The 26294-nt window shown below is 56.4% G+C and overlaps 1 protein-coding gene across 1 annotated transcript; it reads left to right on the top strand.

Moving 5' to 3' along the window:
- Positions 1 to 69: 69 nt before the first annotated feature.
- Positions 70 to 25039, top strand: LOC148592676 (uncharacterized). Its single transcript, XM_088534129.1, has 3 exons — positions 70 to 85; positions 133 to 863; positions 24923 to 25039. Exons 1-3 carry the CDS (start codon positions 70 to 72, stop codon positions 25037 to 25039), a joined length of 864 nt encoding a protein of 287 aa, XP_088390255.1.
- Positions 25040 to 26294: the final 1255 nt, after the last annotated feature.

Raw genomic sequence — 26294 nt, forward strand, 5'->3', positions numbered from 1 at the left:
TAGGAGGAGATGGAACCTTCGGTCCCATATATGCAAACGGGACATTCTGTGGGATAAATGGGACAGTCGATGGGTTACAAGAACGGTACCCTGAGGGATTACCCTTAGGAGCATATGGGGGGGATCCATCAGGACAGGTACATAATAGGACAGATTTACTATGGAATAATGATACCGCTAAGGCCTTGCCAGATGGAGTGTTTCTAATTTGTGGGGATAGAGCATGGCAGGGAATACCTAAGAATGCCTATGGGGGACCGTGTTATTTAGGGCAACTGGCAATGATAGCCCCGTCTAAAGCTAAGTTGTTAGCTATGAAGCAGGAACAAAGAAGGCAAAAGCGTTCCCTTGGTTTAACACCGGAATGTGATGATAATGTACAATTAATATCTGTAACCGCGCGGGTCGCCTTAGCTATCTTTGTGCCAGGAGCTGCAGCAGGAAATGCATTAAGGGAGCTTTCGAAGTTAGCCTGTTGGAGTGAGAAGCAAGCAAATGCGACAACCGAGGTATTGGAACAACTCCTGCTCGATCAGAACAGCCTGCGACACGCACTACTACAGGATAGGGCGGCTATAGACTTCTTGCTCCTCGCCCATGGACAGGGATGTGAGGAGTTTGAAGGACTTTGTTGTTTTAACCTGTCGGACCATAGCCAATCGATTCACCAACAATTGTGCTGGCTCAAGGAACACACTCAGAAGATAACACGGGAAGAAGGACTGATGGACGGATGGCTAGAGTCATTGTTTGGAGGGTTACCTGGGTGGATATCAGGACTGATAAAAGAAGGATTACGCGTATTTGTAATTCTGTTATTACTGTTACTGTGTATCTGTATAATGTGGAAATGTGTAATGGGGGTAATGGAAAAAGCTACAAATCGAGTTAATTCTATGCACATAATGTTCATGCGACAAACTCAGAAAGATCGAGAAAGGATTCTCTGATATTAGCAAAAGAAAAAGGGGGGAATGTAGGGTGCATTAGCAGGGAAGGTAGGGGTTAAATAGCTAATGTAGAATAAGCTGAGTCTTAGAGCACAAGGACCCATGATAACTGGCAGAGTCCGGATGTCTTGCTCATGGCAGGGGCAGAACCCTTGATAGATGGCAGGGTCAGGATGCCCTGCTCATGGCAAGGTCTGGACCCTTGATAGGTGGCGGGGTTAGGGTGCCCTGCCCTCAATCAGGATGATAGGGGGGCTGCTTATCCAGATGTTTTAATTCAGCAAAATAGATAACATTAACAAGAATGCAAAACAGGAAAACGGGAGGGGGAACACTCTTGGGTAAGAACGGTATAAAAGAGGGACGCTCGAAGTGGTCGGGGTCCGTGGTGTGACCCCTGCGTGGGAAAGCCCGGACCCCAGCTAGCTGGTAATACTTATTATCTTTCTTCTATTAATAAAAGACAATATATCTATGGTGGTTGTCTCTCTCTCCCTGTCAATTCGGATACCGGACCTAACAACCTCTAGTTCTGTCGGTGGCCACCAGGGAAAAGAGGCCAGCACCATCCTCCTCACTGCCTCCCTTGAGGTACTTATATACACTGATTAGATCCCCTCTCAGCCTTCTCTTCTCCAGGCTGAACAGGCCCAGCTCCCTCAGCGTCTCCTCATGGGGCAGATGTTCCAGGCCCCTGATCATCCTTGTGGCCCTGCGCTGGACTCTCTCCAGCAGCTCCACATCTCTCTTGTACTGTGGAGCCCAGAACTGGACACAATACTCCAGATGCGGCCTCACCAGGGCTCAGTAGAGGGGCAGGATCACCGCCCTCGACCTGCTGGAGATGCTCTTCTTAATGCACCCTAGGATCCCATTGGCCGTCTTGGCCACAAGGGCACACTGCTGCCTCATGGTCAACTTATCCTCCACCATGACGCCCAGGTCCCTCTCTGCAGAGCTGCTCTCCAGAAGGTCGGTCCCCAGCCTGTGCTGGTGTCTGGGGTTTTTCCTCCCCAGCTGCAGAACCTTGCACTTGGCCTTGTTGAATTGCATGAGGTTTTTCACCGCCCAGTTGTCCAGTCTGTCCAGGTCCCTCTGGATGGCAGCGCAGCCCTCTGGGGTATTGGCTACTTCTCCCAGTTCGTAATCATCAGCAAACTTGCTGAGGGAGCACTCTGTGCCTTCATCCAGGTCATTGATGAATAAACTGAACAGGACTGGACCAAGGACTGACCCCTGGGGGACCCCGCTAGCTACAGGCCTCCAACCAGACTCGGCACCGCAGATCACCACCCTCTGAGCTCTGCCATCCAGCCAGTTCCTAATCCACCTCACTGTGCACTCATCTATCCCACACTTCCAGAGCTTGCCTAGGAGGATGTTGTGACGGATGGTGTCAGAAGCCTTGGTGAAGTCGAGAAAGGCAACATCCACCGCTCTCCCCTCATCTATCCAGCTGGTCATTCCATCATAGAAGGCTATCAGATTAGTCAAGCAAGATTTCCCCTTGGTGAATCCATGCTGACTACTCCTGAGCACCTTCTTGTCCTCCACGTGCCCGGAGACAACAGCCAGTATGAGCCGTTCCATCACTTTTCCGGGGACAGAGGTGAGGCTCACTGGCCTGGAGTTGCCTGGATCCTCCTTCTTGCCTTTTTTGAAGACTGGCGTGACATTGGCCTTCTTCCAGTCTTCTGGCACCTCCCCCATTCTCCAGCATCTTTGAAAGATGCTGAAGAGTGGCTTAGCTATGACATCTGCCATCTCCCGCAGCACTCTGGGGTGCATCCCATCAGGGCCCATGGATTTGTGGGTATCGAGTTTCCTTAGGTGCTCTCTGACCCAATCTTCCTCTACTCAGGGGGAGTCTTCCTCTCTCCAGGCTTCTTCTCTTGTCCCTAGGGCCTGGGGCTCTAAAGGGCTGCCCTTGGTAAACACCAAAGCAAAGAGGGCATTCAGCAAATCTGCTTTTTCTGTGTTATTTGTAACCAGGGTGCCCATCCCGTTCACCAGCGGACCCACGTTTTCCCTGCTCTTCCTTTTGCTGAGAAGCGGCTGGCCGTGCTGCGGCGGCTCTGGGTGCTCACCGTGCTGGGGCTCCAGTTCGTCTTCGAGCTGCTGCTGTGCCACAAGCTGGCAGAGGGCACGCGCGAGCTCTGGTACGGGCTGGTCATGGCGCCCGTCTTCATCCAGCTGCAGCTGCTGCTGCTCCGCGCCTGCCGCGTGAACTGAGGGGCGACGCGGATGGCTGGGGACTGACCTTCTGGAGAGCAGCTCTGCGGAGAAAGACCTGGGTGTCATGGTGGACGACAAGTTGACCATGAGGCAGCAGTGTGCCCTCGTGGCCAAGAAGGCCAATGGGATCCTGGGGTGCATTAAGAGTGTCTCCAGCAGGTCGAGGGAGGTGATCCTGCCCCTCTACTCAGCCCTGGTGAGGCCTCATCTGGAGTATTGTGTCCAGTTCTGGGCTCCACAGTATAAGAGGGATGTGGAGCTGCTGGAGAGAGTCCAGCGCAGGGCCACAAGGATGATCAGGGGCCTGGAACATCTGCCCTACGAGGAGAGGCTGAGGGAGCTGGGTCTGTTCAGCCTGGAGAAGAGAAGGCTGAGAGGGGATCTAATCAGTGTATATAAGTACCTCAAGGGAGGGAGTGCAGAGGATGGTGCTGGTCTCTTTTCCCTGGTGGCCACCGACAGAACTAGAGGTAATGGCCACAAACTGAAGCACCAAAAGTTCCACAGGAACTTAAGGAAAAATTTCTTAACAGTAAGGTGACAGAGCACTGGAACAGGCTGCCCAGAGAGGTTGTGGAGTCTCCTTCCCTGGAGATCTTCAAAACCCGCTTGGACGCATTCCTGTGCCACGTGCTTTAGGTGACCCTGCGTGTGCAAGGGGGTTGGACTAGATGATCTCTAGAGGTCCCTTCCAACCCTATGCATTCTATGATTCTATGGGCCGGCCCCAGCCCCAGCTCCAGCCCCGGCCAGGATGGGCACGAGGTGCCGGGGGCTGCGGCCCAGAGCGGAGCCGCTGCGGAGCAGCCGCGTCAGGACGGGGCAGCGCTGAGCCCCGAGCAGCAGGCGCGGGGCCCGGGGGCCTGCGCTGGCCTTAGCGCCAGGCTTCACTCCAGCCACGGCGATTCTGATATCTCCGCAAAGGCCCCGTTTGTGCCGCGTCGCCAACGTCGGCCTGGCTCGGCTCTCGTGTGAATGTGTCCTGATGTGCAGGCCCTGTTGGACGGGCCAGTGAATGTAAAGCAAAACTGTACAGATGGGGGAATTATACACATACAGCTCCTTGTTTCTTGTTGTTGTTTATTTTCCCCCGGAAAGTTTCTGTACTGAAACCTGCCGCCTGGAGTAAGAATTCTTTGGGGGTTGTTTATGTGCTGTCGGCACCTGTGTAAACCTCAAGCTGCTGCCAGCCTGAAACAGAGAAGCTGCTGCTTGTCCTGAGCAGTCCGAGGCCATGATCTTAACACCGATTTCTGCAGTTCTACTCCAATGTGTTCCCGTTTCTCCTGTCCCCTCCCCGAGTGGCACTTCCTGCCCTCAGGGTGCCAGCAAGGTTGTCTCACGGATTGTGCTGGGAGGCAGAGGGAGCTGGTGCATGGTGTTGAACAGAAATGCAGTTTTTAGTGTTGTAGGCCTATTCCCCAAGGTAGTGCTAAGGGTGTTGGGAGGGCCAAGAGAAGGGGCAGAGTAGGAGCAGCTGCTGCTGCTCCTGAAGACAGTTTCTCTGGGTCACAGCTTTGGTGGGAAACACTCCTCGACCGTCTAGAAATGAGCCAGGCTGAATGAGGGGGCTTTAGTCTTTCGAGGGGACTTGGAGATCAGCAAGTTACCGTGAGTTTCACAAAGTAAAGATGCTTCAGTGTCATTTAGCTGCAGCTGTGAGGCTGTTCGGGACTATGGATCCCTCACCTACCTGTGAGACAACGAACGTTACTCTGGTGCACAGAGGCAACTTTGTGCTGGATTTGGGGACAATGATGGTTGCAAGAAACCTCCTGCAGTCGTGGGCTTCCCCGCTGAGCTCCGCAGCCCTCGGTGACCCTTTGCTACCTGTGCTGGCTCTGCCCCTTCACAAAGTTACTCTGTGCCTCTGCTGGGACGTGTCCTCTCTGGAACGTGTGGACAGACGTGGTGCCGGGTAGAGCTGCCTGGCCAGGCAGAGCAGGGCGAATGTGACCCTAGGAGGACAGGCTTGGAAGCCACAGGGAGCCGCTGCAGCCAGAGCAGTGACCCCATAGAACAGACCCTGCGGAGTGCCACCGAGTTCAGCTGGGGCTATGCGGCACATGCAGCGCTCCAGCCGAGCAGCAGTGGATGGGTGGAGAAGCCACCCTGGTGGCTTAGAGCTTGTGTCCTCCAGAAATGGGCCGAGCCGAGAGGTTCTAGGCAGGGGGATGGTGTCTGAGGGCACAGGCAGAGACAGCAGCAGCGAAGCTGTGAACACGACCATGTGCGAGTCCCTTGGCAGCACTCTGGGGCAGGGCAGGACCATGTCCATGGGGCTGATGGCCCCAGCGTTGTAGGATCCTCTGATGATCATGAAATAAGTGATTGGCTTCCTTTTCTTGACAGCCCTCGGGCATGAGGCGGACATTTTCCCTATGTGATGGGGATTGTCCCTTCACAGGGAATCTGCTACAGCCAGGTTGTGACAGAAAGGGGTCTGATCCAGGAGGAGGCCAGGGCTGACAGCGAGGGACTTAGTCCCCAGTGTGTGGTGTGACCTGGCTCCCCACCGGCCTCTGCTCAGCTCAACTGTGGCTGCAGCCCTGGCCCGGGGACACTCAATGGTCTGTCCTGGCCTCAGGGTGTGGAGCTGAAAAGGGCCAGGAGCAGCTCAGAGACAGCTCTGGCTGCTGCCAGGAGATGGAGGCAGTGGGGGCTGCCTCTGCTCAGGGCCCCGGCCCCCTCCTTGCACGGCCATCCTTCCTTTTCCAACCGCATCCTGCTTCTGGTTGGAATCAAACCTGCTCTCAAAACCCCGGCTGCTCTGCGGGCAATTCCAGGGCAGGGGATATGACCAAGGTTGCTCTTTAAGAGGTGACAGATTCGTAAGGGCAATGTGAAAAGTGGCACGTGTGGTGTCATCATGACAACGTGCAACTGCTCAATGCCCACGTGAGGTAACCTAGAGAAGCTCAAAATTCCAGAACTCTGCCTGAGTTCTGTTGACAGGTATCTACGAGCGACTGACAGCACAAAGAGGACAAGTAAGTTGGTTTTCCCCATCTTCACTGTTGCCTGTGAGCAATCCTGGCTCCATCCCTCGCTGCCCGTGTGTGCGTGCCGGGCAGTGCGCAGGCGTGACAGTGCAGGCAGGTGAGAGGAGCCCACTGACCTCGAGATACCCACAGCTTCCTTGAGGAGAGGGCCAACGTGGAGGCCGCTTTCGGGAACGGCCTCCTTGCAGCTTTAACTCATCAACGCTCTTCCCAGTGCGTCACATCCAAGCAATTTCTCTCTTTCTGTGTTGACCTTTGCAGGGTCCTTTGCCAGGATGGCCATTAAAAAGAGCCGTCTGATCTCTGTTGTTCTGGCGTTACTGCTCCTGGAGTCATTCATTGCCCGTCAGCTGGTCTTGTTCAAGGTCAGCTTGTCACCCGAGGCCAAGGTGAGCAGCACTGCAGAGCAGACATGTGGCACAGATGCTCCATGAGACAAGAGCTCATGTTAGGGCTTTGGAGTGTGTGGGGCTCGCTAGGATGAGTCTTGCAGGTGTGAGTCTTCTCCAGCCATGCCAAAATGCAGGCAGAAGAGAGAAGGCAGGGGCCCTGAAAGAGCCTTGCTGGAGCTGGGGCCAGCATGGGCCAGGCTGATCGAGCCCTCTGGCTGACTCTGAGCCCTTCATCTCAGACTCAAGACCAGACCTTGAAGGGCCCTGTCCTGTCACTGCTCTGCTCGACCATGCTTGAGACTGCCATAGCTTTGGGAGGGTCTCCGCTTTAAGAGCAATAAGAGCTGCTCTTTGGGACACCCTCTTGGGGACATCTTAGCTTTGACAAAGTGACCAGTCTCCTGGCAGGGCTGGGCTCCAGCCCCACCATCCCTGCTGCTCTTCCAGCCAGCCACGAGCTCTTCATTTGTGCTTCCAGGTGGACCGAGGGATGGACGCCGGCTCGTCCCACCCCACTCTGTTCATCATCAAAAGGGAGACAGGTGATGAGAACAACATGGCTGAGATCAGGCAGAGCTTTTTCTGTAATGTGCAGGGTCAGTATCCCCTCTGCGGTGGCCTTGATGCTGCCCTGGGGGTGTGTGTGTGTCTGTATGGCAGCTGGGGTGGCCTCATTTCCCTTTCCTTAGTGTGCCAAAGCGGGGCGTTTCTCATCCGAGTGACCTGACTCTCTTCCAGGGCCAGGCACATCAAGCTATGCCAACGATACTGCGAAAGCTCTGGAGTCCCTAAGAGAGTGGCTGGACAGAGCTCTGAAGGCCATTGCCACTGAGAAAGGGAGAGAGGTAGCAGCTTTTCTTGGAGCACCAGCAGGCAGCAGGCTCCTGAGGTACTTGGCAGGCCCTGAGGAGAAGGGGAGGTGGCCAAGCTGCAGGCAGCTGCCAGCAGCCTGGCTAATGCGGCATCCTGCACGGGGCCGGCTGCGCCGAGCTCCCCAGCTGCCCTGAGCAAGGGAGCCCTGGCAGGAAGACAGCACAGTGGGGAGCCATGGCAGGACCTGAGCTGTACTGGCCCCTGTGCTGGGCCCTGGGGGCCCAGAGACAGACGCTGGCCTTTTTGGGAGCCCACGAGCGCCAAGGATGCTGCTCTGCTTCTTGCCAAGCGGGAAATGCTCCGTGCTCTTGCTTTGCTCTTCCTTCTTCCTGCAACATAAGGCAGTGGTTCCCACCAGGGCACGCACTTTCTGCAGACGTGGTTGGGTGCTGGTAGGGGAGTGTGTTCAAGGTAGAATGCCAAAGGGCTGTTCTGCCACCTCATCTTGCTTTTCCCTAGGAAAAGCAAGGAGCACCTTGTACAAGCTAGAGAGCAGCAAACATCATTTCACAGCAACTGCTCAGGACCAAACGCTGCAATCTGTGAAAGTAGGAGGAAGCCAACTGCTTCCTTGGGTTCTCTGCATTGGGATTATTTCACTGCATTTGTTTCTTGAATTTTGGATGCTTCTTAGGCAAAAGAACAACTCATCAGCAGATGAAAGCATGGAGGGAATTGCTAAGAGCATGAAGGATTTTGCCATGGATTTCCACGGGGTTGGAATCATCACACGGCAAGAGGAAAGAGCTTATGGCTGGATCAGCGTCACCTACCTAATCTATTCCTTCCCTGAGGTGAGAGAAGGCTGAAACAGCCACCCCTTCTTTGCACTGGGTGCTTGTTGGTTTGTGTGGTTGTTCCTTTCTTTCTTTTGGATCTTTCTTACCTTTTTAAACTCACTTAGCACAGAAGGAAAAGTCTGGGTCTTTGCACCTCAGGAATGATGTAGGAGAAGGAATTCTTTTATTAGGCTAAAGTGCAAGGGGAGGGAGAGAGCAGGGATGAGGGTTTTGCAGCTAAAAGATCAGGGCACATCCCCATGCCGTGTGGACACAGGGAAGAAAACCCCATGCTAACTAACACCGAGCACATCTGGAAAAGCCAAGGCCAACCCGTGCCCTCAAGGACATCCCTTCTGCTTTATTCTGTTTGGCTCTGATCCAATCCAGTTGTGCTCTGGGAACCAGCTCACACATTTCCCCCTCCCTGCCCGCCAACGGCCACACCCCCCCCCCCAAAAAAAAAAAAAAAAAAAACAGCTGCCTTAAATGGGAGGAGAATGTGACTTGCACCCAGGACATAGGGCTGTCTTGGGATCCTCTTTCTGTCCTGTCTCATCCTGGCAGAACTCCTGCTAACACGCAGATGTGCAGCTCAGCCCCGTGGCCAAGGCTCGTGGAGACCTCCTGCCTGGGGACACGCGCTGTGCCTGTGCCAGGCCTGGCACGCAGGGCCCCAGTGCTGCTAGGGGCATCTCTGTGCTAGAGCTGTCCTCACGATGCCCCCCTCTCTCCTTTGGCAGGCCGGGAGCACGGACGTCGGCTGGAGTCTGGGCTACGCGCTGGAGGTCGCCAACACCGTCCCACAGGAGGTGCTGCACTTGGTGTGGAAAAAACCCTCCGTGCGCGCTGCAGCCGTGGCCTTCGTGGGTCTCATTGTCGTGCACACGCAATGGCCATGTAGGAGCTGGGCTGCATCTCTAAAAGAGTAGGAGGGCATCGAGGCTGGACGGCTGACTTGGGCAGGGTGACTTATAAATATATAAATTAACTTATAAAACTTATAAATATATAAATTCATAAATATATAAAATATATTATAATAAATAGATAAATATTATAGAAATTATATTATAATAAATAAATAAATACATAATATAGAAATAAATGGCATTCTAAAGAATGCCTCCCAGAATGCATTAAAGAAATTCTCGTTCTTTTGCTCTTGAATCAAAAGGATTTTAATGTTGTTCGTTCCAGGTAAGGGGGGGTGCCGATGGTGGGAGCTGAGCCAAGGGCCCAGAACAAGGGCCTTGGCCATGGGGAGGTGCTCTGCAAAATGCAGCTCAGTCCCTGGTGTGTGGTGTGACCTGGCTCCGCACCGGCCTCTGCTCAGGTCGCCTGTGGCTGCAGCCCTGGCCCGGGGACGCTCAATGGCCTGTCCTGGCCTCAGAGTGTGGAGCTGAAAACCCAGCCTGGGAGCACCCCATTTCCCGGTCCTTGTGCACCCTCAGCTGTGACTGGGAGCCCGGCACAGGCCACTGGGATTTCATTCCTGCTGTGGGTGCCACTGTCTGCTGAAGGGCACAGAGCAGCAGAGCAGTGGAAGAGGGAGGACAGGAGATGAGAAGGCTGAGCCGAACAGCAGGGAGCAGGAGGCAGCAAAGCCTCTGACTCAGGAGGGGACACAAACGCAGGGACAGCGACCCACATTCCAGCTCCTTTTCCCGCCCCCACCGCGCTCCCAGCCTTTCCACGGCCGCGCTCCCGCCGGCGGCTGCCGCTCCGGGCACTGTCCCCTTGCCCGGGACGGCAGAGCTGCTGCAGCCCCAGGGCCCGGCACACGGCCGCACTCGCAGCTATGGCCGCCCCCGGCGCAGAGCCCCCGGGCGCTGCCCCCGCCGCCCGCACCCGCTGCCCGCAGGGGAAGGGGCTTCGCGCTGCCAGGGATGCGCTCCAGGCGCCTGCGGAACCGGGAACCGGGGAAGCGGGAACCACTGCGGGAAGGGGGAGCTGGGGATTGCGGTCCCGGCCATGCGGGAACCAGAGCTCGGGGGCACCACGGACAGGGGCTCACGGGGACTGGGGGGAAGCGGGGACGGAGGCACCGTGGGAAGCAGGAAGAGAGTGACGGGAGCAGCACGGCAAGGACGGACCGGGGACGGGAGGGACCGGGGGAAGGAGGAATCGGGGACCGGGGAAAGGGGGAATCGGGGACACGGGGACCGGGCAATCGCGGTCCCAGCGACACCGGCGCTGGAACCGGGAGTGAGGAGAGCGCCCCGCGCCGGGAGCCACGGAGCTGCCGCTGACGTCATCACCCGGCACCGAGCGACGTCCCCGCCGCAGTGAGGCGCTCAGCAGCCCCCGCCGACGGCCTCAGCACCTACTTCAGCACCATCGTGTCTGTGCGGCTCTGCTGGGATGGCGAGAACCACAGAATCACAGAACGCTGAAGGTTGGAAGGGACCTCTGGAGGTCATCTAGTCCAACCCCCTGCACACGCAGGGTTGCCTAGAGCACGTGGCACAGGACTGCATCCAAGCGGGTTTTGAAGATCTCCAGGGAAGGAGACTCCACAACCTCTCTGGGCAGCCTGTTCCAGCGCTCTGTCACCTTCACTGTTAAGAAATTTTTCCTTAAGTTCATGTGCAACTTATGGTGCTTCAGTTTGTGGCCATTACCTCTAGTTCTGTCGGTGGCCACCAGGGAAAAGAGGCCAGCACCATCCTCCTCACTGCCTCCCTTGAGGTACTTATAGACACTGCTCAGGTCCCCTCTCAGCCTTCTCTTCTCCAGGCTGAACAGACCCAGCTCCCTCAGCCTCTCCTCATGGGGCAGATGTTCCAGGCCCCTGATCATCCTTGTGGCCCTGCGCTGGACTCTCTCCAGCAGCTCCACATCTCTCTTGTACTGTGGAGCCCAGAACTGGACACAATACTCCAGATGCAGCCTCACCAGGGCTGAGTAGAGGGGCAGGATCACCGCCCTCGACCTGCTGGAGATGCTCTTCTTAATGCATCCTAGGATCCCATTGGCCTTCTTGGCCACAAGGGCACACTGCTGCCTCATGGTCAACTTATCCTCCACCATGACGCCCAGGTCCCTCTCTGCAGAGCTGCTCTCCAGAAGGTCGGTCCCCAGCCTGTGCTGGTGTCTGGGGTTTTTCCTCCCCAGCTGCAGAACCTTGCACTTGGCCTTGTTGAATTGCATGAGGTTTTTCACCGCCCAGTTGTCCAGTCTGTCCAGGTCCCTCTGGATGGCAGCGCAGCCCTCTGGGGTATTGGCTACTTCTCCCAGTTCGTAATCATCAGCAAACTTGCTGAGGGAGCACTCTGTGCCTTCATCCAGGTCATTGATGAATAAACTGAACAGGACTGGACCAAGGACTGACCCCTGGGGGACCCTGCTAGCTACAGGCCTCCAACCAGACTCAGCACCGCTGATCACCACCCTCTGAGCTCTGCCATCCAGCCAGTTCCTAATCCACCTCACTGTGCACTCATCTATCCCACACTTCCAGAGCTTGCCTAGGAGGATGTTGTGAGGGACGGTGTCAGAAGCCTTGGTGAAGTCGAGACAGACGACATCCACTGCTCTCCCCTCATCTATCCAGCTGGTCATTCCATCATAGAAGGCTATCAGATTAGTCAAGCAAGATTTCCCCTTGGTGAATCCATGCTGACTACTCCTGAGCACCTTCTTGTCCTCCACGTGCCCGGAGACAACAGCCAGTATGAGCCGTTCCATCACTTTTCCGGGGACAGAGGTGAGGCTCACTGGCCTGGAGTTGCCTGGATCCTCCTTCTTGCCTTTTTTGAAGACTGGCGTGACATTGGCCTTCTTCCAGTCTTCTGGCACCTCCCCCATTCTCCAGCATCTTTGAAAGATGCTGAAGAGTGGCTTAGCTATGACATCTGCCATCTCCCGCAGCACTCTGGGGTGCATCCCATCAGGGCCCATGGATTTGTGGGTATCGAGTTTCCTTAGGTGCTCTCTGACCCAATCTTCCTCTACTCAGGGGGAGTCTTCCTCTCTCCAGGCTTCTTCTCTTGTCCCTAGGGCCTGGGGCTCTAAAGGGCTGCCCTTGGTAAACACCAAAGCAAAGAGGGCATTCAGCAAATCTGCTTTTTCTGTGTTATTTGTAACCAGGGTGCCCATCCCGTTCACCAGCGGACTCACGTTTTCCCTGATCTTCCTTTTGCTGAGAAGCGGCTGGCCGTGCTGCGGCGGCTCTGGGTGCTCACCGTGCTGGGGCTCCAGTTCGTCTTCGAGCTGCTGCTGTGCCACAAGCTGGCAGAGGGCACGCGCGAGCTCTGGTACGGGCTGGTCATGGCGCCCGTCTTCATCCAGCTGCAGCTGCTGCTGCTCCGCGCCTGCCGCGTGAACTGAGGGGCGACGCGGATGGCTGGGGACTGACCTTCTGGAGAGCAGCTCTGCGGAGAAAGACCTGGGTGTCATGGTGGACGACAAGTTGACCATGAGGCAGCAGTGTGCCCTCGTGGCCAAGAAGGCCAATGGGATCCTGGGGTGCATTAAGAGTGTCTCCAGCAGGTCGAGGGAGGTGATCCTGCCCCTCTACTCAGCCCTGGTGAGGCCTCATCTGGAGTATTGTGTCCAGTTCTGGGCTCCACAGTATAAGAGGGATGTGGAGCTGCTGGAGAGAGTCCAGCGCAGGGCCACAAGGATGATCAGGGGCCTGGAACATCTGCCCTACGAGGAGAGGCTGAGGGAGCTGGGTCTGTTCAGCCTGGAGAAGAGAAGGCTGAGAGGGGATCTAATCAGTGTATATAAGTACCTCAAGGGAGGGAGTGCAGAGGATGGTGCTGGTCTCTTTTCCCTGGTGGCCACCGACAGAACTAGAGGTAATGGCCACAAACTGAAGCACCAAAAGTTCCACAGGAACTTAAGGAAAAAATTCTTAACAGTAAGGTGACAGAGCACTGGAACAGGCTGCCCAGAGAGGTTGTGGAGTCTCCTTCCCTGGAGATCTTCAAAACCCGCTTGGACGCATTCCTGTGCCACGTGCTTTAGGTGACCCTGCGTGTGCAAGGGGGTTGGACTAGATGATCTCTAGAGGTCCCTTCCAACCCTATGCATTCTATGATTCTATGGGCCGGCCCCAGCCCCAGCTCCAGCCCCGGCCAGGATGGGCACGAGGTGCCGGGGGCTGCGGCCCAGAGCGGAGCCGCTGCGGAGCAGCCGCGTCAGGACGGGGCAGCGCTGAGCCCCGAGCAGCAGGCGCGGGGCCCGGGGGCCTGCGCTGGCCTTAGCGCCAGGCTTCACTCCAGCCACGGCGATTCTGATATCTCCGCAAAGGCCCCGTTTGTGCCGCGTCGCCAACGTCGGCCTGGCTCGGCTCTCGTGTGAATGTGTCCTGATGTGCAGGCCCTGTTGGACGGGCCAGTGAATGTAAAGCAAAACTGTACAGATGGGGGAATTATACACATACAGCTCCTTGTTTCTTGTTGTTGTTTATTTTCCCCCGGAAAGTTTCTGTACTGAAACCTGCCGCCTGGAGTAAGAATTCTTTGGGGGTTGTTTATGTGCTGTCGGCACCTGTGTAAACCTCAAGCTGCTGCCAGCCTGAAACAGAGAAGCTGCTGCTTGTCCTGAGCAGTCCGAGGCCATGATCTTAACACCGATTTCTGCAGTTCTACTCCAATGTGTTCCCGTTTCTCCTGTCCCCTCCCCGAGTGGCACTTCCTGCCCTCAGGGTGCCAGCAAGGTTGTCTCACGGATTGTGCTGGGAGGCAGAGGGAGCTGGTGCATGGTGTTGAACAGAAATGCAGTTTTTAGTGTTGTAGGCCTATTCCCCAAGGTAGTGCTAAGGGTGTTGGGAGGGCCAAGAGAAGGGGCAGAGTAGGAGCAGCTGCTGCTGCTCCTGAAGACAGTTTCTCTGGGTCACAGCTTTGGTGGGAAACACTCCTCGACCGTCTAGAAATGAGCCAGGCTGAATGAGGGGGCTTTAGTCTTTCGAGGGGACTTGGAGATCAGCAAGTTACCGTGAGTTTCACAAAGTAAAGATGCTTCAGTGTCATTTAGCTGCAGCTGTGAGGCTGTTCGGGACTATGGATCCCTCACCTACCTGTGAGACAACGAACGTTACTCTGGTGCACAGAGGCAACTTTGTGCTGGATTTGGGGACAATGATGGTTGCAAGAAACCTCCTGCAGTCGTGGGCTTCCCCGCTGAGCTCCGCAGCCCTCGGTGACCCTTTGCTACCTGTGCTGGCTCTGCCCCTTCACAAAGTTACTCTGTGCCTCTGCTGGGACGTGTCCTCTCTGGAACGTGTGGACAGACGTGGTGCCGGGTAGAGCTGCCTGGCCAGGCAGAGCAGGGTGAATGTGACCCTAGGAGGACGGGCTTGGAAGCCACAGGGAGCCGCTGCAGCCAGAGCAGTGACCCCATAGAACAGACCCTGCGGAGTGCCACCGAGTTCAGCTGGGGCTATGCGGCACATGCAGCGCTCCAGCCGAGCAGCAGTGGATGGGTGGAGAAGCCACCCTGGTGGCTTAGAGCTTGTGTCCTCCAGAAATGGGCCAAGCCGAGAGGTTCTAGGCAGGGGGATGGTGTCTGAGGGCACAGGCAGAGACAGCAGCAGCGAAGCTGTGAACACGACCATGTGCGAGTCCCTTGGCAGCACTCTGGGGCAGGGCAGGACCATGTCCATGGGGCTGATGGCCCCAGCGTTGTAGGATCCTCTGATGATCATGAAATAAGTGATTGGCTTCCTTTTCTTGACAGCCCTCGGGCATGAGGCGGACATTTTCCCTATGTGATGGGGATTGTCCCTTCACAGGGAATCTGCTACAGCCAGGTTGTGACAGAAAGGGGTCTGATCCAGGAGGAGGCCAGGGCTGACAGCGAGGGACTTAGTCCCCAGTGTGTGGTGTGACCTGGCTCCCCACCGGCCTCTGCTCAGCTCAACTGTGGCTGCAGCCCTGGCCCGGGGACACTCAATGGTCTGTCCTGGCCTCAGGGTGTGGAGCTGAAAAGGGCCAGGAGCAGCTCAGAGACAGCTCTGGCTGCTGCCAGGAGATGGAGGCAGTGGGGGCTGCCTCTGCTCAGGGCCCCGGCCCCCTCCTTGCACGGCCATCCTTCCTTTTCCAACCGCATCCTGCTTCTGGTTGGAATCAAACCTGCTCTCAAAACCCCGGCTGCTCTGCGGGCAATTCCAGGGCAGGGGATATGACCAAGGTTGCTCTTTAAGAGGTGACAGATTCGTAAGGGCAATGTGAAAAGTGGCACGTGTGGTGTCATCATGACAACGTGCAACTGCTCAATGCCCACGTGAGGTAACCTAGAGAAGCTCAAAATTCCAGAACTCTGCCTGAGTTCTGTTGACAGGTATCTACGAGCGACTGACAGCACAAAGAGGACAAGTAAGTTGGTTTTCCCCATCTTCACTGTTGCCTGTGAGCAATCCTGGCTCCATCCCTCGCTGCCCGTGTGTGCGTGCCGGGCAGTGCGCAGGCGTGACAGTGCAGGCAGGTGAGAGGAGCCCACTGACCTCGAGATACCCACAGCTTCCTTGAGGAGAGGGCCAACGTGGAGGCCGCTTTCGGGAACGGCCTCCTTGCAGCTTTAACTCATCAACGCTCTTCCCAGTGCGTCACATCCAAGCAATTTCTCTCTTTCTGTGTTGACCTTTGCAGGGTCCTTTGCCAGGATGGCCATTAAAAAGAGCCGTCTGATCTCTGTTGTTCTGGCGTTACTGCTCCTGGAGTCATTCATTGCCCGTCAGCTGGTCTTGTTCAAGGTCAGCTTGTCACCCGAGGCCAAGGTGAGCAGCACTGCAGAGCAGACATGTGGCACAGATGCTCCATGAGACAAGAGCTCATGTTAGGGCTTTGGAGTGTGTGGGGCTCGCTAGGATGAGTCTTGCAGGTGTGAGTCTTCTCCAGCCATGCCAAAATGCAGGCAGAAGAGAGAAGGCAGGGGCCCTGAAAGAGCCTTGCTGGAGCTGGGGCCAGCATGGGCCAGGCTGATCGAGCCCTCTGGCTGACTCTGAGCCCTTCATCTCAGACTCAAGACCAGACCTTGAAGGGCCCTGTCCTGTCACTGCTCTGCTCGACCATGCTTGAGACTGCCATAGCTTTGGGAGGGTCTCCGCTTTAAGAGCAATAAGAGCTGCTCTTTGGGACACCCTCTTGGGGACATCTTAGCTTTGACAAAGTGACCAGTCTCCTGGCAGGGCTGGGCTCCAGCCCCACCATCCCTGCTGCTCTTCCAGCCAGCCACGAGCTCTTCATTTGTGCTTCCAGGTGGACCGAGGGATGGACGCCGGCTCGTCCCACCCCACTCTGTTCATCATCAAAAGGGAGACAGGTGATGAGAACAACATGGCTGAGATCAGGCAGAGCTTTTTCTGTAATGTGCAGGGTCAGTATCCCCTCTGCGGTGGCCTTGATGCTGCCCTGGGGGTGTGTGTGTGTCTGTATGGCAGCTGGGGTGGCCTCATTTCCCTTTCCTTAGTGTGCCAAAGCGGGGCGTTTCTCATCCGAGTGACCTGACTCTCTTCCAGGGCCAGGCACATCAAGCTATGCCAACGATACTGCGAAAGCTCTGGAGTCCCTAAGAGAGTGGCTGGACAGAGCTCTGAAGGCCATTGCCACTGAGAAAGGGAGAGAGGTAGCAGCTTTTCTTGGAGCACCAGCAGGCAGCAGGCTCCTGAGGTACTTGGCAGGCCCTGAGGAGAAGGGGAGGTGGCCAAGCTGCAGGCAGCTGCCAGCAGCCTGGCTAATGCGGCATCCTGCACGGGGCCGGCTGCGCCGAGCTCCCCAGCTGCCCTGAGCAAGGGAGCCCTGGCAGGAAGACAGCACAGTGGGGAGCCATGGCAGGACCTGAGCTGTACTGGCCCCTGTGCTGGGCCCTGGGGGCCCAGAGACAGACGCTGGCCTTTTTGGGAGCCCACGAGCGCCAAGGATGCTGCTCTGCTTCTTGCCAAGCGGGAAATGCTCCGTGCTCTTGCTTTGCTCTTCCTTCTTCCTGCAACATAAGGCAGTGGTTCCCACCAGGGCACGCACTTTCTGCAGACGTGGTTGGGTGCTGGTAGGGGAGTGTGTTCAAGGTAGAATGCCAAAGGGCTGTTCTGCCACCTCATCTTGCTTTTCCCTAGGAAAAGCAAGGAGCACCTTGTACAAGCTAGAGAGCAGCAAACATCATTTCACAGCAACTGCTCAGGACCAAACGCTGCAATCTGTGAAAGTAGGAGGAAGCCAACTGCTTCCTTGGGTTCTCTGCATTGGGATTATTTCACTGCATTTGTTTCTTGAATTTTGGATGCTTCTTAGGCAAAAGAACAACTCATCAGCAGATGAAAGCATGGAGGGAATTGCTAAGAGCATGAAGGATTTTGCCATGGATTTCCACGGGGTTGGAATCATCACACGGCAAGAGGAAAGAGCTTATGGCTGGATCAGCGTCACCTACCTAATCTATTCCTTCCCTGAGGTGAGAGAAGGCTGAAACAGCCACCCCTTCTTTGCACTGGGTGCTTGTTGGTTTGTGTGGTTGTTCCTTTCTTTCTTTTGGATCTTTCTTACCTTTTTAAACTCACTTAGCACAGAAGGAAAAGTCTGGGTCTTTGCACCTCAGGAATGATGTAGGAGAACGAATTCTTTTATTAGGCTAAAGTGCAAGGGGAGGGAGAGAGCAGGGATGAGGGTTTTGCAGCTAAAAGATCAGGGCACATCCCCATGCCGTGTGGACACAGGGAAGAAAACCCCATGCTAACTAACACCGAGCACATCTGGAAAAGCCAAGGCCAACCCGTGCCCTCAAGGACATCCCTTCTGCTTTATTCTGTTTGGCTCTGATCCAATCCAGTTGTGCTCTGGGAACCAGCTCACACATTTCCCCCTCCCTGCCCGCCAACGGCCACACCCCCCCCCCCCAAAAAAAAAAAAAAAAAAACAGCTGCCTTAAATGGGAGGAGAATGTGACTTGCACCCAGGACATAGGGCTGTCTTGGGATCCTCTTTCTGTCCTGTCTCATCCTGGCAGAACTCCTGCTAACACGCAGATGTGCAGCTCAGCCCCGTGGCCAAGGCTCGTGGAGACCTCCTGCCTGGGGACACGCGCTGTGCCTGTGCCAGGCCTGGCACGCAGGGCCCCAGTGCTGCTAGGGGCATCTCTGTGCTAGAGCTGTCCTCACGATGCCCCCCTCTCTCCTTTGGCAGGCCGGGAGCACGGACGTCGGCTGGAGTCTGGGCTACGCGCTGGAGGTCGCCAACACCGTCCCACAGGAGGTGCTGCACTTGGTGTGGAAAAAACCCTCCGTGCGCGCTGCAGCCGTGGCCTTCGTGGGTCTCATTGTCGTGCACACGCAATGGCCATGTAGGAGCTGGGCTGCATCTCTAAAAGAGTAGGAGGGCATCGAGGCTGGACGGCTGACTTGGGCAGGGTGACTTATAAATATATAAATTAACTTATAAAACTTATAAATATATAAATTCATAAATATATAAAATATATTATAATAAATAGATAAATATTATAGAAATTATATTATAATAAATAAATAAATACATAATATAGAAATAAATGGCATTCTAAAGAATGCCTCCCAGAATGCATTAAAGAAATTCTCGTTCTTTTGCTCTTGAATCAAAAGGATTTTAATGTTGTTCGTTCCAGGTAAGGGGGGGTGCCGATGGTGGGAGCTGAGCCAAGGGCCCAGAACAAGGGCCTTGGCCATGGGGAGGTGCTCTGCAAAATGCAGCTCAGTCCCTGGTGTGTGGTGTGACCTGGCTCCGCACCGGCCTCTGCTCAGGTCGCCTGTGGCTGCAGCCCTGGCCCGGGGACGCTCAATGGCCTGTCCTGACCTCAGAGTGTGGAGCTGAAAACCCAGCCTGGGAGCACCCCATTTCCCGGTCCTTGTGCACCCTCAGCTGTGACTGGGAGCCCGGCACAGGCCACTGGGATTTCATTCCTGCTGTGGGTGCCACTGTCTGCTGAAGGGCACAGAGCAGCAGAGCAGTGGAAGAGGGAGGACAGGAGATGAGAAGGCTGAGCCGAACAGCAGGGAGCAGGAGGCAGCAAAGCCTCTGACTCAGGAGGGGACACAAACGCAGGGACAGCGACCCACATTCCAGCTCCTTTTCCCGCCCCCACCGCGCTCCCAGCCTTTCCACGGCCGCGCTCCCGCCGGCGGCTGCCGCTCCGGGCACTGTCCCCTTGCCCGGGACGGCAGAGCTGCTGCAGCCCCAGGGCCCGGCACACGGCCGCACTCGCAGCTATGGCCGCCCCCGGCGCAGAGCCCCCGGGCGCTGCCCCCGCCGCCCGCACCCGCTGCCCGCAGGGGAAGGGGCTTCGCGCTGCCAGGGATGCGCTCCAGGCGCCTGCGGAACCGGGAACCGGGGAAGCGGGAACCACTGCGGGAAGGGGGAGCTGGGGATTGCGGTCCCGGCCATGCGGGAACCAGAGCTCGGGGGCACCACGGACAGGGGCTCACGGGGACTGGGGGGAAGCGGGGACGGAGGCACCGTGGGAAGCAGGAAGAGAGTGACGGGAGCAGCACGGCAAGGACGGACCGGGGACGGGAGGGACCGGGGGAAGGAGGAATCGGGGACCGGGGAAAGGGGGAATCGGGGACACGGGGACCGGGCAATCGCGGTCCCAGCGACACCGGCGCTGGAACCGGGAGTGAGGAGAGCGCCCCGCGCCGGGAGCCACGGAGCTGCCGCTGACGTCATCACCCGGCACCGAGCGACGTCCCCGCCGCAGTGAGGCGCTCAGCAGCCCCCGCCGACGGCCTCAGCACCTACTTCAGCACCATCGTGTCTGTGCGGCTCTGCTGGGATGGCGAGAACCACAGAATCACAGAACGCTGAAGGTTGGAAGGGACCTCTGGAGGTCATCTAGTCCAACCCCCTGCACACGCAGGGTTGCCTAGAGCATGTGGCACAGGACTGCATCCAAGCGGGTTTTGAAGATCTCCAGGGAAGGAGACTCCACAACCTCTCTGGGCAGCCTGTTCCAGCGCTCTGTCACCTTCACTGTTAAGAAATTTTTCCTTAAGTTCATGTGCAACTTATGGTGCTTCAGTTTGTGGCCATTACCTCTAGTTCTGTCGGTGGCCACCAGGGAAAAGAGGCCAGCACCATCCTCCTCACTGCCTCCCTTGAGGTACTTATAGACACTGCTCAGGTCCCCTCTCAGCCTTCTCTTCTCCAGGCTGAACAGACCCAGCTCCCTCAGCCTCTCCTCATGGGGCAGATGTTCCAGGCCCCTGATCATCCTTGTGGCCCTGCGCTGGACTCTCTCCAGCAGCTCCACATCTCTCTTGTACTGTGGAGCCCAGAACTGGACACAATACTCCAGATGCAGCCTCACCAGGGCTGAGTAGAGGGGCAGGATCACCGCCCTCGACCTGCTGGAGATGCTCTTCTTAATGCATCCTAGGATCCCATTGGCCTTCTTGGCCACAAGGGCACACTGCTGCCTCATGGTCAACTTATCCTCCACCATGACGCCCAGGTCCCTCTCTGCAGAGCTGCTCTCCAGAAGGTCGGTCCCCAGCCTGTGCTGGTGTCTGGGGTTTTTCCTCCCCAGCTGCAGAACCTTGCACTTGGCCTTGTTGAATTGCATGAGGTTTTTCACCGCCCAGTTGTCCAGTCTGTCCAGGTCCCTCTGGATGGCAGCGCAGCCCTCTGGGGTATTGGCTACTTCTCCCAGTTCGTAATCATCAGCAAACTTGCTGAGGGAGCACTCTGTGCCTTCATCCAGGTCATTGATGAATAAACTGAACAGGACTGGACCAAGGACTGACCCCTGGGGGACCCTGCTAGCTACAGGCCTCCAACCAGACTCAGCACCGCTGATCACCACCCTCTGAGCTCTGCCATCCAGCCAGTTCCTAATCCACCTCACTGTGCACTCATCTATCCCACACTTCCAGAGCTTGCCTAGGAGGATGTTGTGAGGGACGGTGTCAGAAGCCTTGGTGAAGTCGAGACAGACGACATCCACTGCTCTCCCCTCATCTATCCAGCTGGTCATTCCATCATAGAAGGCTATCAGATTAGTCAAGCAAGATTTCCCCTTGGTGAATCCATGCTGACTACTCCTGAGCACCTTCTTGTCCTCCACGTGCCCGGAGACAACAGCCAGTATGAGCCGTTCCATCACTTTTCCGGGGACAGAGGTGAGGCTCACTGGCCTGGAGTTGCCTGGATCCTCCTTCTTGCCTTTTTTGAAGACTGGCGTGACATTGGCCTTCTTCCAGTCTTCTGGCACCTCCCCCATTCTCCAGCATCTTTGAAAGATGCTGAAGAGTGGCTTAGCTATGACATCTGCCATCTCCCGCAGCACTCTGGGGTGCATCCCATCAGGGCCCATGGATTTGTGGGTATCGAGTTTCCTTAGGTGCTCTCTGACCCAATCTTCCTCTACTCAGGGGGAGTCTTCCTCTCTCCAGGCTTCTTCTCTTGTCCCTAGGGCCTGGGGCTCTAAAGGGCTGCCCTTGGTAAAGACCAAAGCAAAGAGGGCATTCAGCAAATCTGCTTTTTCTGTGTTATTTGTAACCAGGGTGCCCATCCCGTTCACCAGCGGACCCACGTTTTCCCTGATCTTCCTTTTGCTGAGAAGCGGCTGGCCGTGCTGCGGCGGCTCTGGGTGCTCACCGTGCTGGGGCTCCAGTTCGTCTTCGAGCTGCTGCTGTGCCACAAGCTGGCAGAGGGCACGCGCGAGCTCTGGTACGGGCTGGTCATGGCGCCCGTCTTCATCCAGCTGCAGCTGCTGCTGCTCCGCGCCTGCCGCGTGAACTGAGGGGCGACGCGGATGGCTGGGGACTGACCTTCTGGAGAGCAGCTCTGCGGAGAAAGACCTGGGTGTCATGGTGGACGACAAGTTGACCATGAGGCAGCAGTGTGCCCTCGTGGCCAAGAAGGCCAATGGGATCCTGGGGTGCATTAAGAGTGTCTCCAGCAGGTCGAGGGAGGTGATCCTGCCCCTCTACTCAGCCCTGGTGAGGCCTCATCTGGAGTATTGTGTCCAGTTCTGGGCTCCACAGTATAAGAGGGATGTGGAGCTGCTGGAGAGAGTCCAGCGCAGGGCCACAAGGATGATCAGGGGCCTGGAACATCTGCCCTACGAGGAGAGGCTGAGGGAGCTGGGTCTGTTCAGCCTGGAGAAGAGAAGGCTGAGAGGGGATCTAATCAGTGTATATAAGTACCTCAAGGGAGGGAGTGCAGAGGATGGTGCTGGTCTCTTTTCCCTGGTGGCCACCGACAGAACTAGAGGTAATGGCCACAAACTGAAGCACCAAAAGTTCCACAGGAACTTAAGGAAAAAATTCTTAACAGTAAGGTGACAGAGCACTGGAACAGGCTGCCCAGAGAGGTTGTGGAGTCTCCTTCCCTGGAGATCTTCAAAACCCGCTTGGACGCATTCCTGTGCCACGTGCTTTAGGTGACCCTGCGTGTGCAAGGGGGTTGGACTAGATGATCTCTAGAGGTCCCTTCCAACCCTATGCATTCTATGATTCTATGGGCCGGCCCCAGCCCCAGCTCCAGCCCCGGCCAGGATGGGCACGAGGTGCCGGGGGCTGCGGCCCAGAGCGGAGCCGCTGCGGAGCAGCCGCGTCAGGACGGGGCAGCGCTGAGCCCCGAGCAGCAGGCACGGGGCCCGGGGGCCTGCGCTGGCCTTAGCGCCAGGCTTCACTCCAGCCACGGCGATTCTGATATCTCCGCAAAGGCCCCGTTTGTGCCGCGTCGCCAACGTCGGCCTGGCTCGGCTCTCGTGTGAATGTGTCCTGATGTGCAGGCCCTGTTGGACGGGCCAGTGAATGTAAAGCAAAACTGTACAGATGGGGGAATTATACACATACAGCTCCTTGTTTCTTGTTGTTGTTTATTTTCCCCCGGAAAGTTTCTGTACTGAAACCTGCCGCCTGGAGTAAGAATTCTTTGGGGGTTGTTTATGTGCTGTCGGCACCTGTGTAAACCTCAAGCTGCTGCCAGCCTGAAACAGAGAAGCTGCTGCTTGTCCTGAGCAGTCCGAGGCCATGATCTTAACACCGATTTCTGCAGTTCTACTCCAATGTGTTCCCGTTTCTCCTGTCCCCTCCCCGAGTGGCACTTCCTGCCCTCAGGGTGCCAGCAAGGTTGTCTCACGGATTGTGCTGGGAGGCAGAGGGAGCTGGTGCATGGTGTTGAACAGAAATGCAGTTTTTAGTGTTGTAGGCCTATTCCCCAAGGTAGTGCTAAGGGTGTTGGGAGGGCCAAGAGAAGGGGCAGAGTAGGAGCAGCTGCTGCTGCTCCTGAAGACAGTTTCTCTGGGTCACAGCTTTGGTGGGAAACACTCCTCGACCGTCTAGAAATGAGCCAGGCTGAATGAGGGGGCTTTAGTCTTTCGAGGGGACTTGGAGATCAGCAAGTTACCGTGAGTTTCACAAAGTAAAGATGCTTCAGTGTCATTTAGCTGCAGCTGTGAGGCTGTTCGGGACTATGGATCCCTCACCTACCTGTGAGACAACGAACGTTACTCTGGTGCACAGAGGCAACTTTGTGCTGGATTTGGGGACAATGATGGTTGCAAGAAACCTCCTGCAGTCGTGGGCTTCCCCGCTGAGCTCCGCAGCCCTCGGTGACCCTTTGCTACCTGTGCTGGCTCTGCCCCTTCACAAAGTTACTCTGTGCCTCTGCTGGGACGTGTCCTCTCTGGAACGTGTGGACAGACGTGGTGCCGGGTAGAGCTGCCTGGCCAGGCAGAGCAGGGTGAATGTGACCCTAGGAGGACGGGCTTGGAAGCCACAGGGAGCCGCTGCAGCCAGAGCAGTGACCCCATAGAACAGACCCTGCGGAGTGCCACCGAGTTCAGCTGGGGCTATGCGGCACATGCAGCGCTCCAGCCGAGCAGCAGTGGATGGGTGGAGAAGCCACCCTGGTGGCTTAGAGCTTGTGTCCTCCAGAAATGGGCCAAGCCGAGAGGTTCTAGGCAGGGGGATGGTGTCTGAGGGCACAGGCAGAGACAGCAGCAGCGAAGCTGTGAACACGACCATGTGCGAGTCCCTTGGCAGCACTCTGGGGCAGGGCAGGACCATGTCCATGGGGCTGATGGCCCCAGCGTTGTAGGATCCTCTGATGATCATGAAATAAGTGATTGGCTTCCTTTTCTTGACAGCCCTCGGGCATGAGGCGGACATTTTCCCTATGTGATGGGGATTGTCCCTTCACAGGACAACAGACAGTTGAGACAACAGCCAGTATGAGCCGTTCCATCACTTTTCCGGGGACAGAGGTGAGGCTCACTGGCCTGGAGTTGCCTGGATCCTCCTTCTTGCCTTTTTTGAAGACTGGCGTGACATTGGCCTTCTTCCAGTCTTCTGGCACCTCCCCCGTTCTCCAGCATCTTTCAAAGGTGCTGGAGAGTGGCTTAGCTATGACATCTGCCAGCTCCCGCAGCACTCTGGGGTGCATCCCATCAGGGCCCATGGATTTGTGGGTATCGAGTTTCCTTAGGTGCTCTCTGACCCAATCTTCCTCTACTCAGGGGGAGTCTTCCTCTCTCCAGGCTTCTTCTCTTGTCCCTAGGGCCTGGGGCTCTAAAGGGCTGCCCTTGGTAAACACCGAAGCAAAGAGGGCATTCAGCAAATCTTCTTTTTCTGTGTTATTTGTAACCAGGGTGCCCATCCCGTTCACCAGCGGACCCACGTTTTCCCTGATCTTCCTTTTGCTGAGAAGCGGCTGGCCGTGCTGCGGCTGCTCTGGGTGCTCACCGTGCTGGGGCTCCAGTTCGTCTTCGAGCTGCTGCTGTGCCAGAAGCTGGCGGAGGGCACGCGCGAGCTCTGGTACGGGCTGGTCATGGCGCCCGTCTTCATCCTGCTGCAGCTGCTGCTGCTCCGCGCCTGCCGCGTGAACTGAGGGGGCGACGCGGCTGGGCCGGTCCCGGCGCCTGCTCCACTGCCGGCCAGGACGGGCACGAGGTGCCGGGGGCTGCGGCCCAGAGCGGAGCCGCTGCGGAGCAGCCGCGTCAGGACGGGGCAGCGCTGAGCCCCGAGCAGCAGGCGCGGGGCCCGGGGGCCTGCGCTGGCCTTAGCGCCAGGCTTCACTCCAGCCACGGCGATTCTGACATCTCCGCAAAGGCCCCGTTTGTGCCGCGTCGCCAACGTCGCCCTGGCTTGGCTCTCGTGTGAATGTGTCCTGATGTGCAGGCCCTGTGGGATGGGCCAGTGAATGTAAAGCAAAACTGTACAGATAGGGGAATTATACACATACAGCTCCTTGTTTGTTGTTGTTTTTTTTTTTACCCCTGGAAAGTGGGGGCCTTTGCCACCTCCAAGCCCAGCGCACCAGCAGCATCTTTGCCACCCCTTGATATTTCTGGCACCTTTAAGGACACACGCTGGAGGGAAAAGATGTGAGAAAGAAATGCCTCTTCTTTACACGGTGAGACTTGAGTCACCATCCCTCATGGGCGCTTTGACCTGGCTTGTTCTCCTTGGTGTGAGGTGTTGTTAGGTCCGGTATCCGAACTGACAGGGAGAGAGACAACCACCATAGATATATTGTCTTTTATTAATAGAAGAAAGATAATAAGTATTACCAGCTAGCTGGGGTCCGGGCTTTCCCACGCAGGGGTCACACCACGGACCCCGACCACTTCGAGCGTCCCTCTTTTATACCGTTCTTACCCAAGAGTGTTCCCCCTCCCGTTTTCCTGTTTTGCATTCTTGTTAATGTTATCTATTTTGCTGAATTAAAACATCTGGATAAGCAGCCCCCCTATCATCCTGATTGAGGGCAGGGCACCCTAACCCCGCCACCTATCAAGGGTCCAGACCTTGCCATGAGCAGGGCATCCTGACCCTGCCATCTATCAAGGGTTCTGCCCCTGCCATGAGCAGGGCATCCTGACCCTGCCATCTATCAAGGGTTCCGCCCCTGCCATGAGCAAGACATCCGGACTCTGCCAGTTATCATGGGTCCTTGTGCTCTAAGACTCAGCTTATTCTACATTAGCTATTTAACCCCTACCTTCCCTGCTAATGCACCCTACATTCCCCCCTTTTTCTTTTGCTAATATCAGAGAATCCTTTCTCGATCTTTCTGAGTTTGTCGCATGAACATTATGTGCATAGAATTAACTCGATTTGTAGCTTTTTCCATTACCCCCATT

This window comes from Tinamus guttatus, unplaced genomic scaffold, assembly GCF_059628265.1.
Source record: "Tinamus guttatus ecotype Peru unplaced genomic scaffold, ASM5962826v1 Tinamus_guttatus_pri_ptg000545l, whole genome shotgun sequence".
Taxonomy (NCBI): domain Eukaryota; kingdom Metazoa; phylum Chordata; class Aves; order Tinamiformes; family Tinamidae; genus Tinamus; species Tinamus guttatus.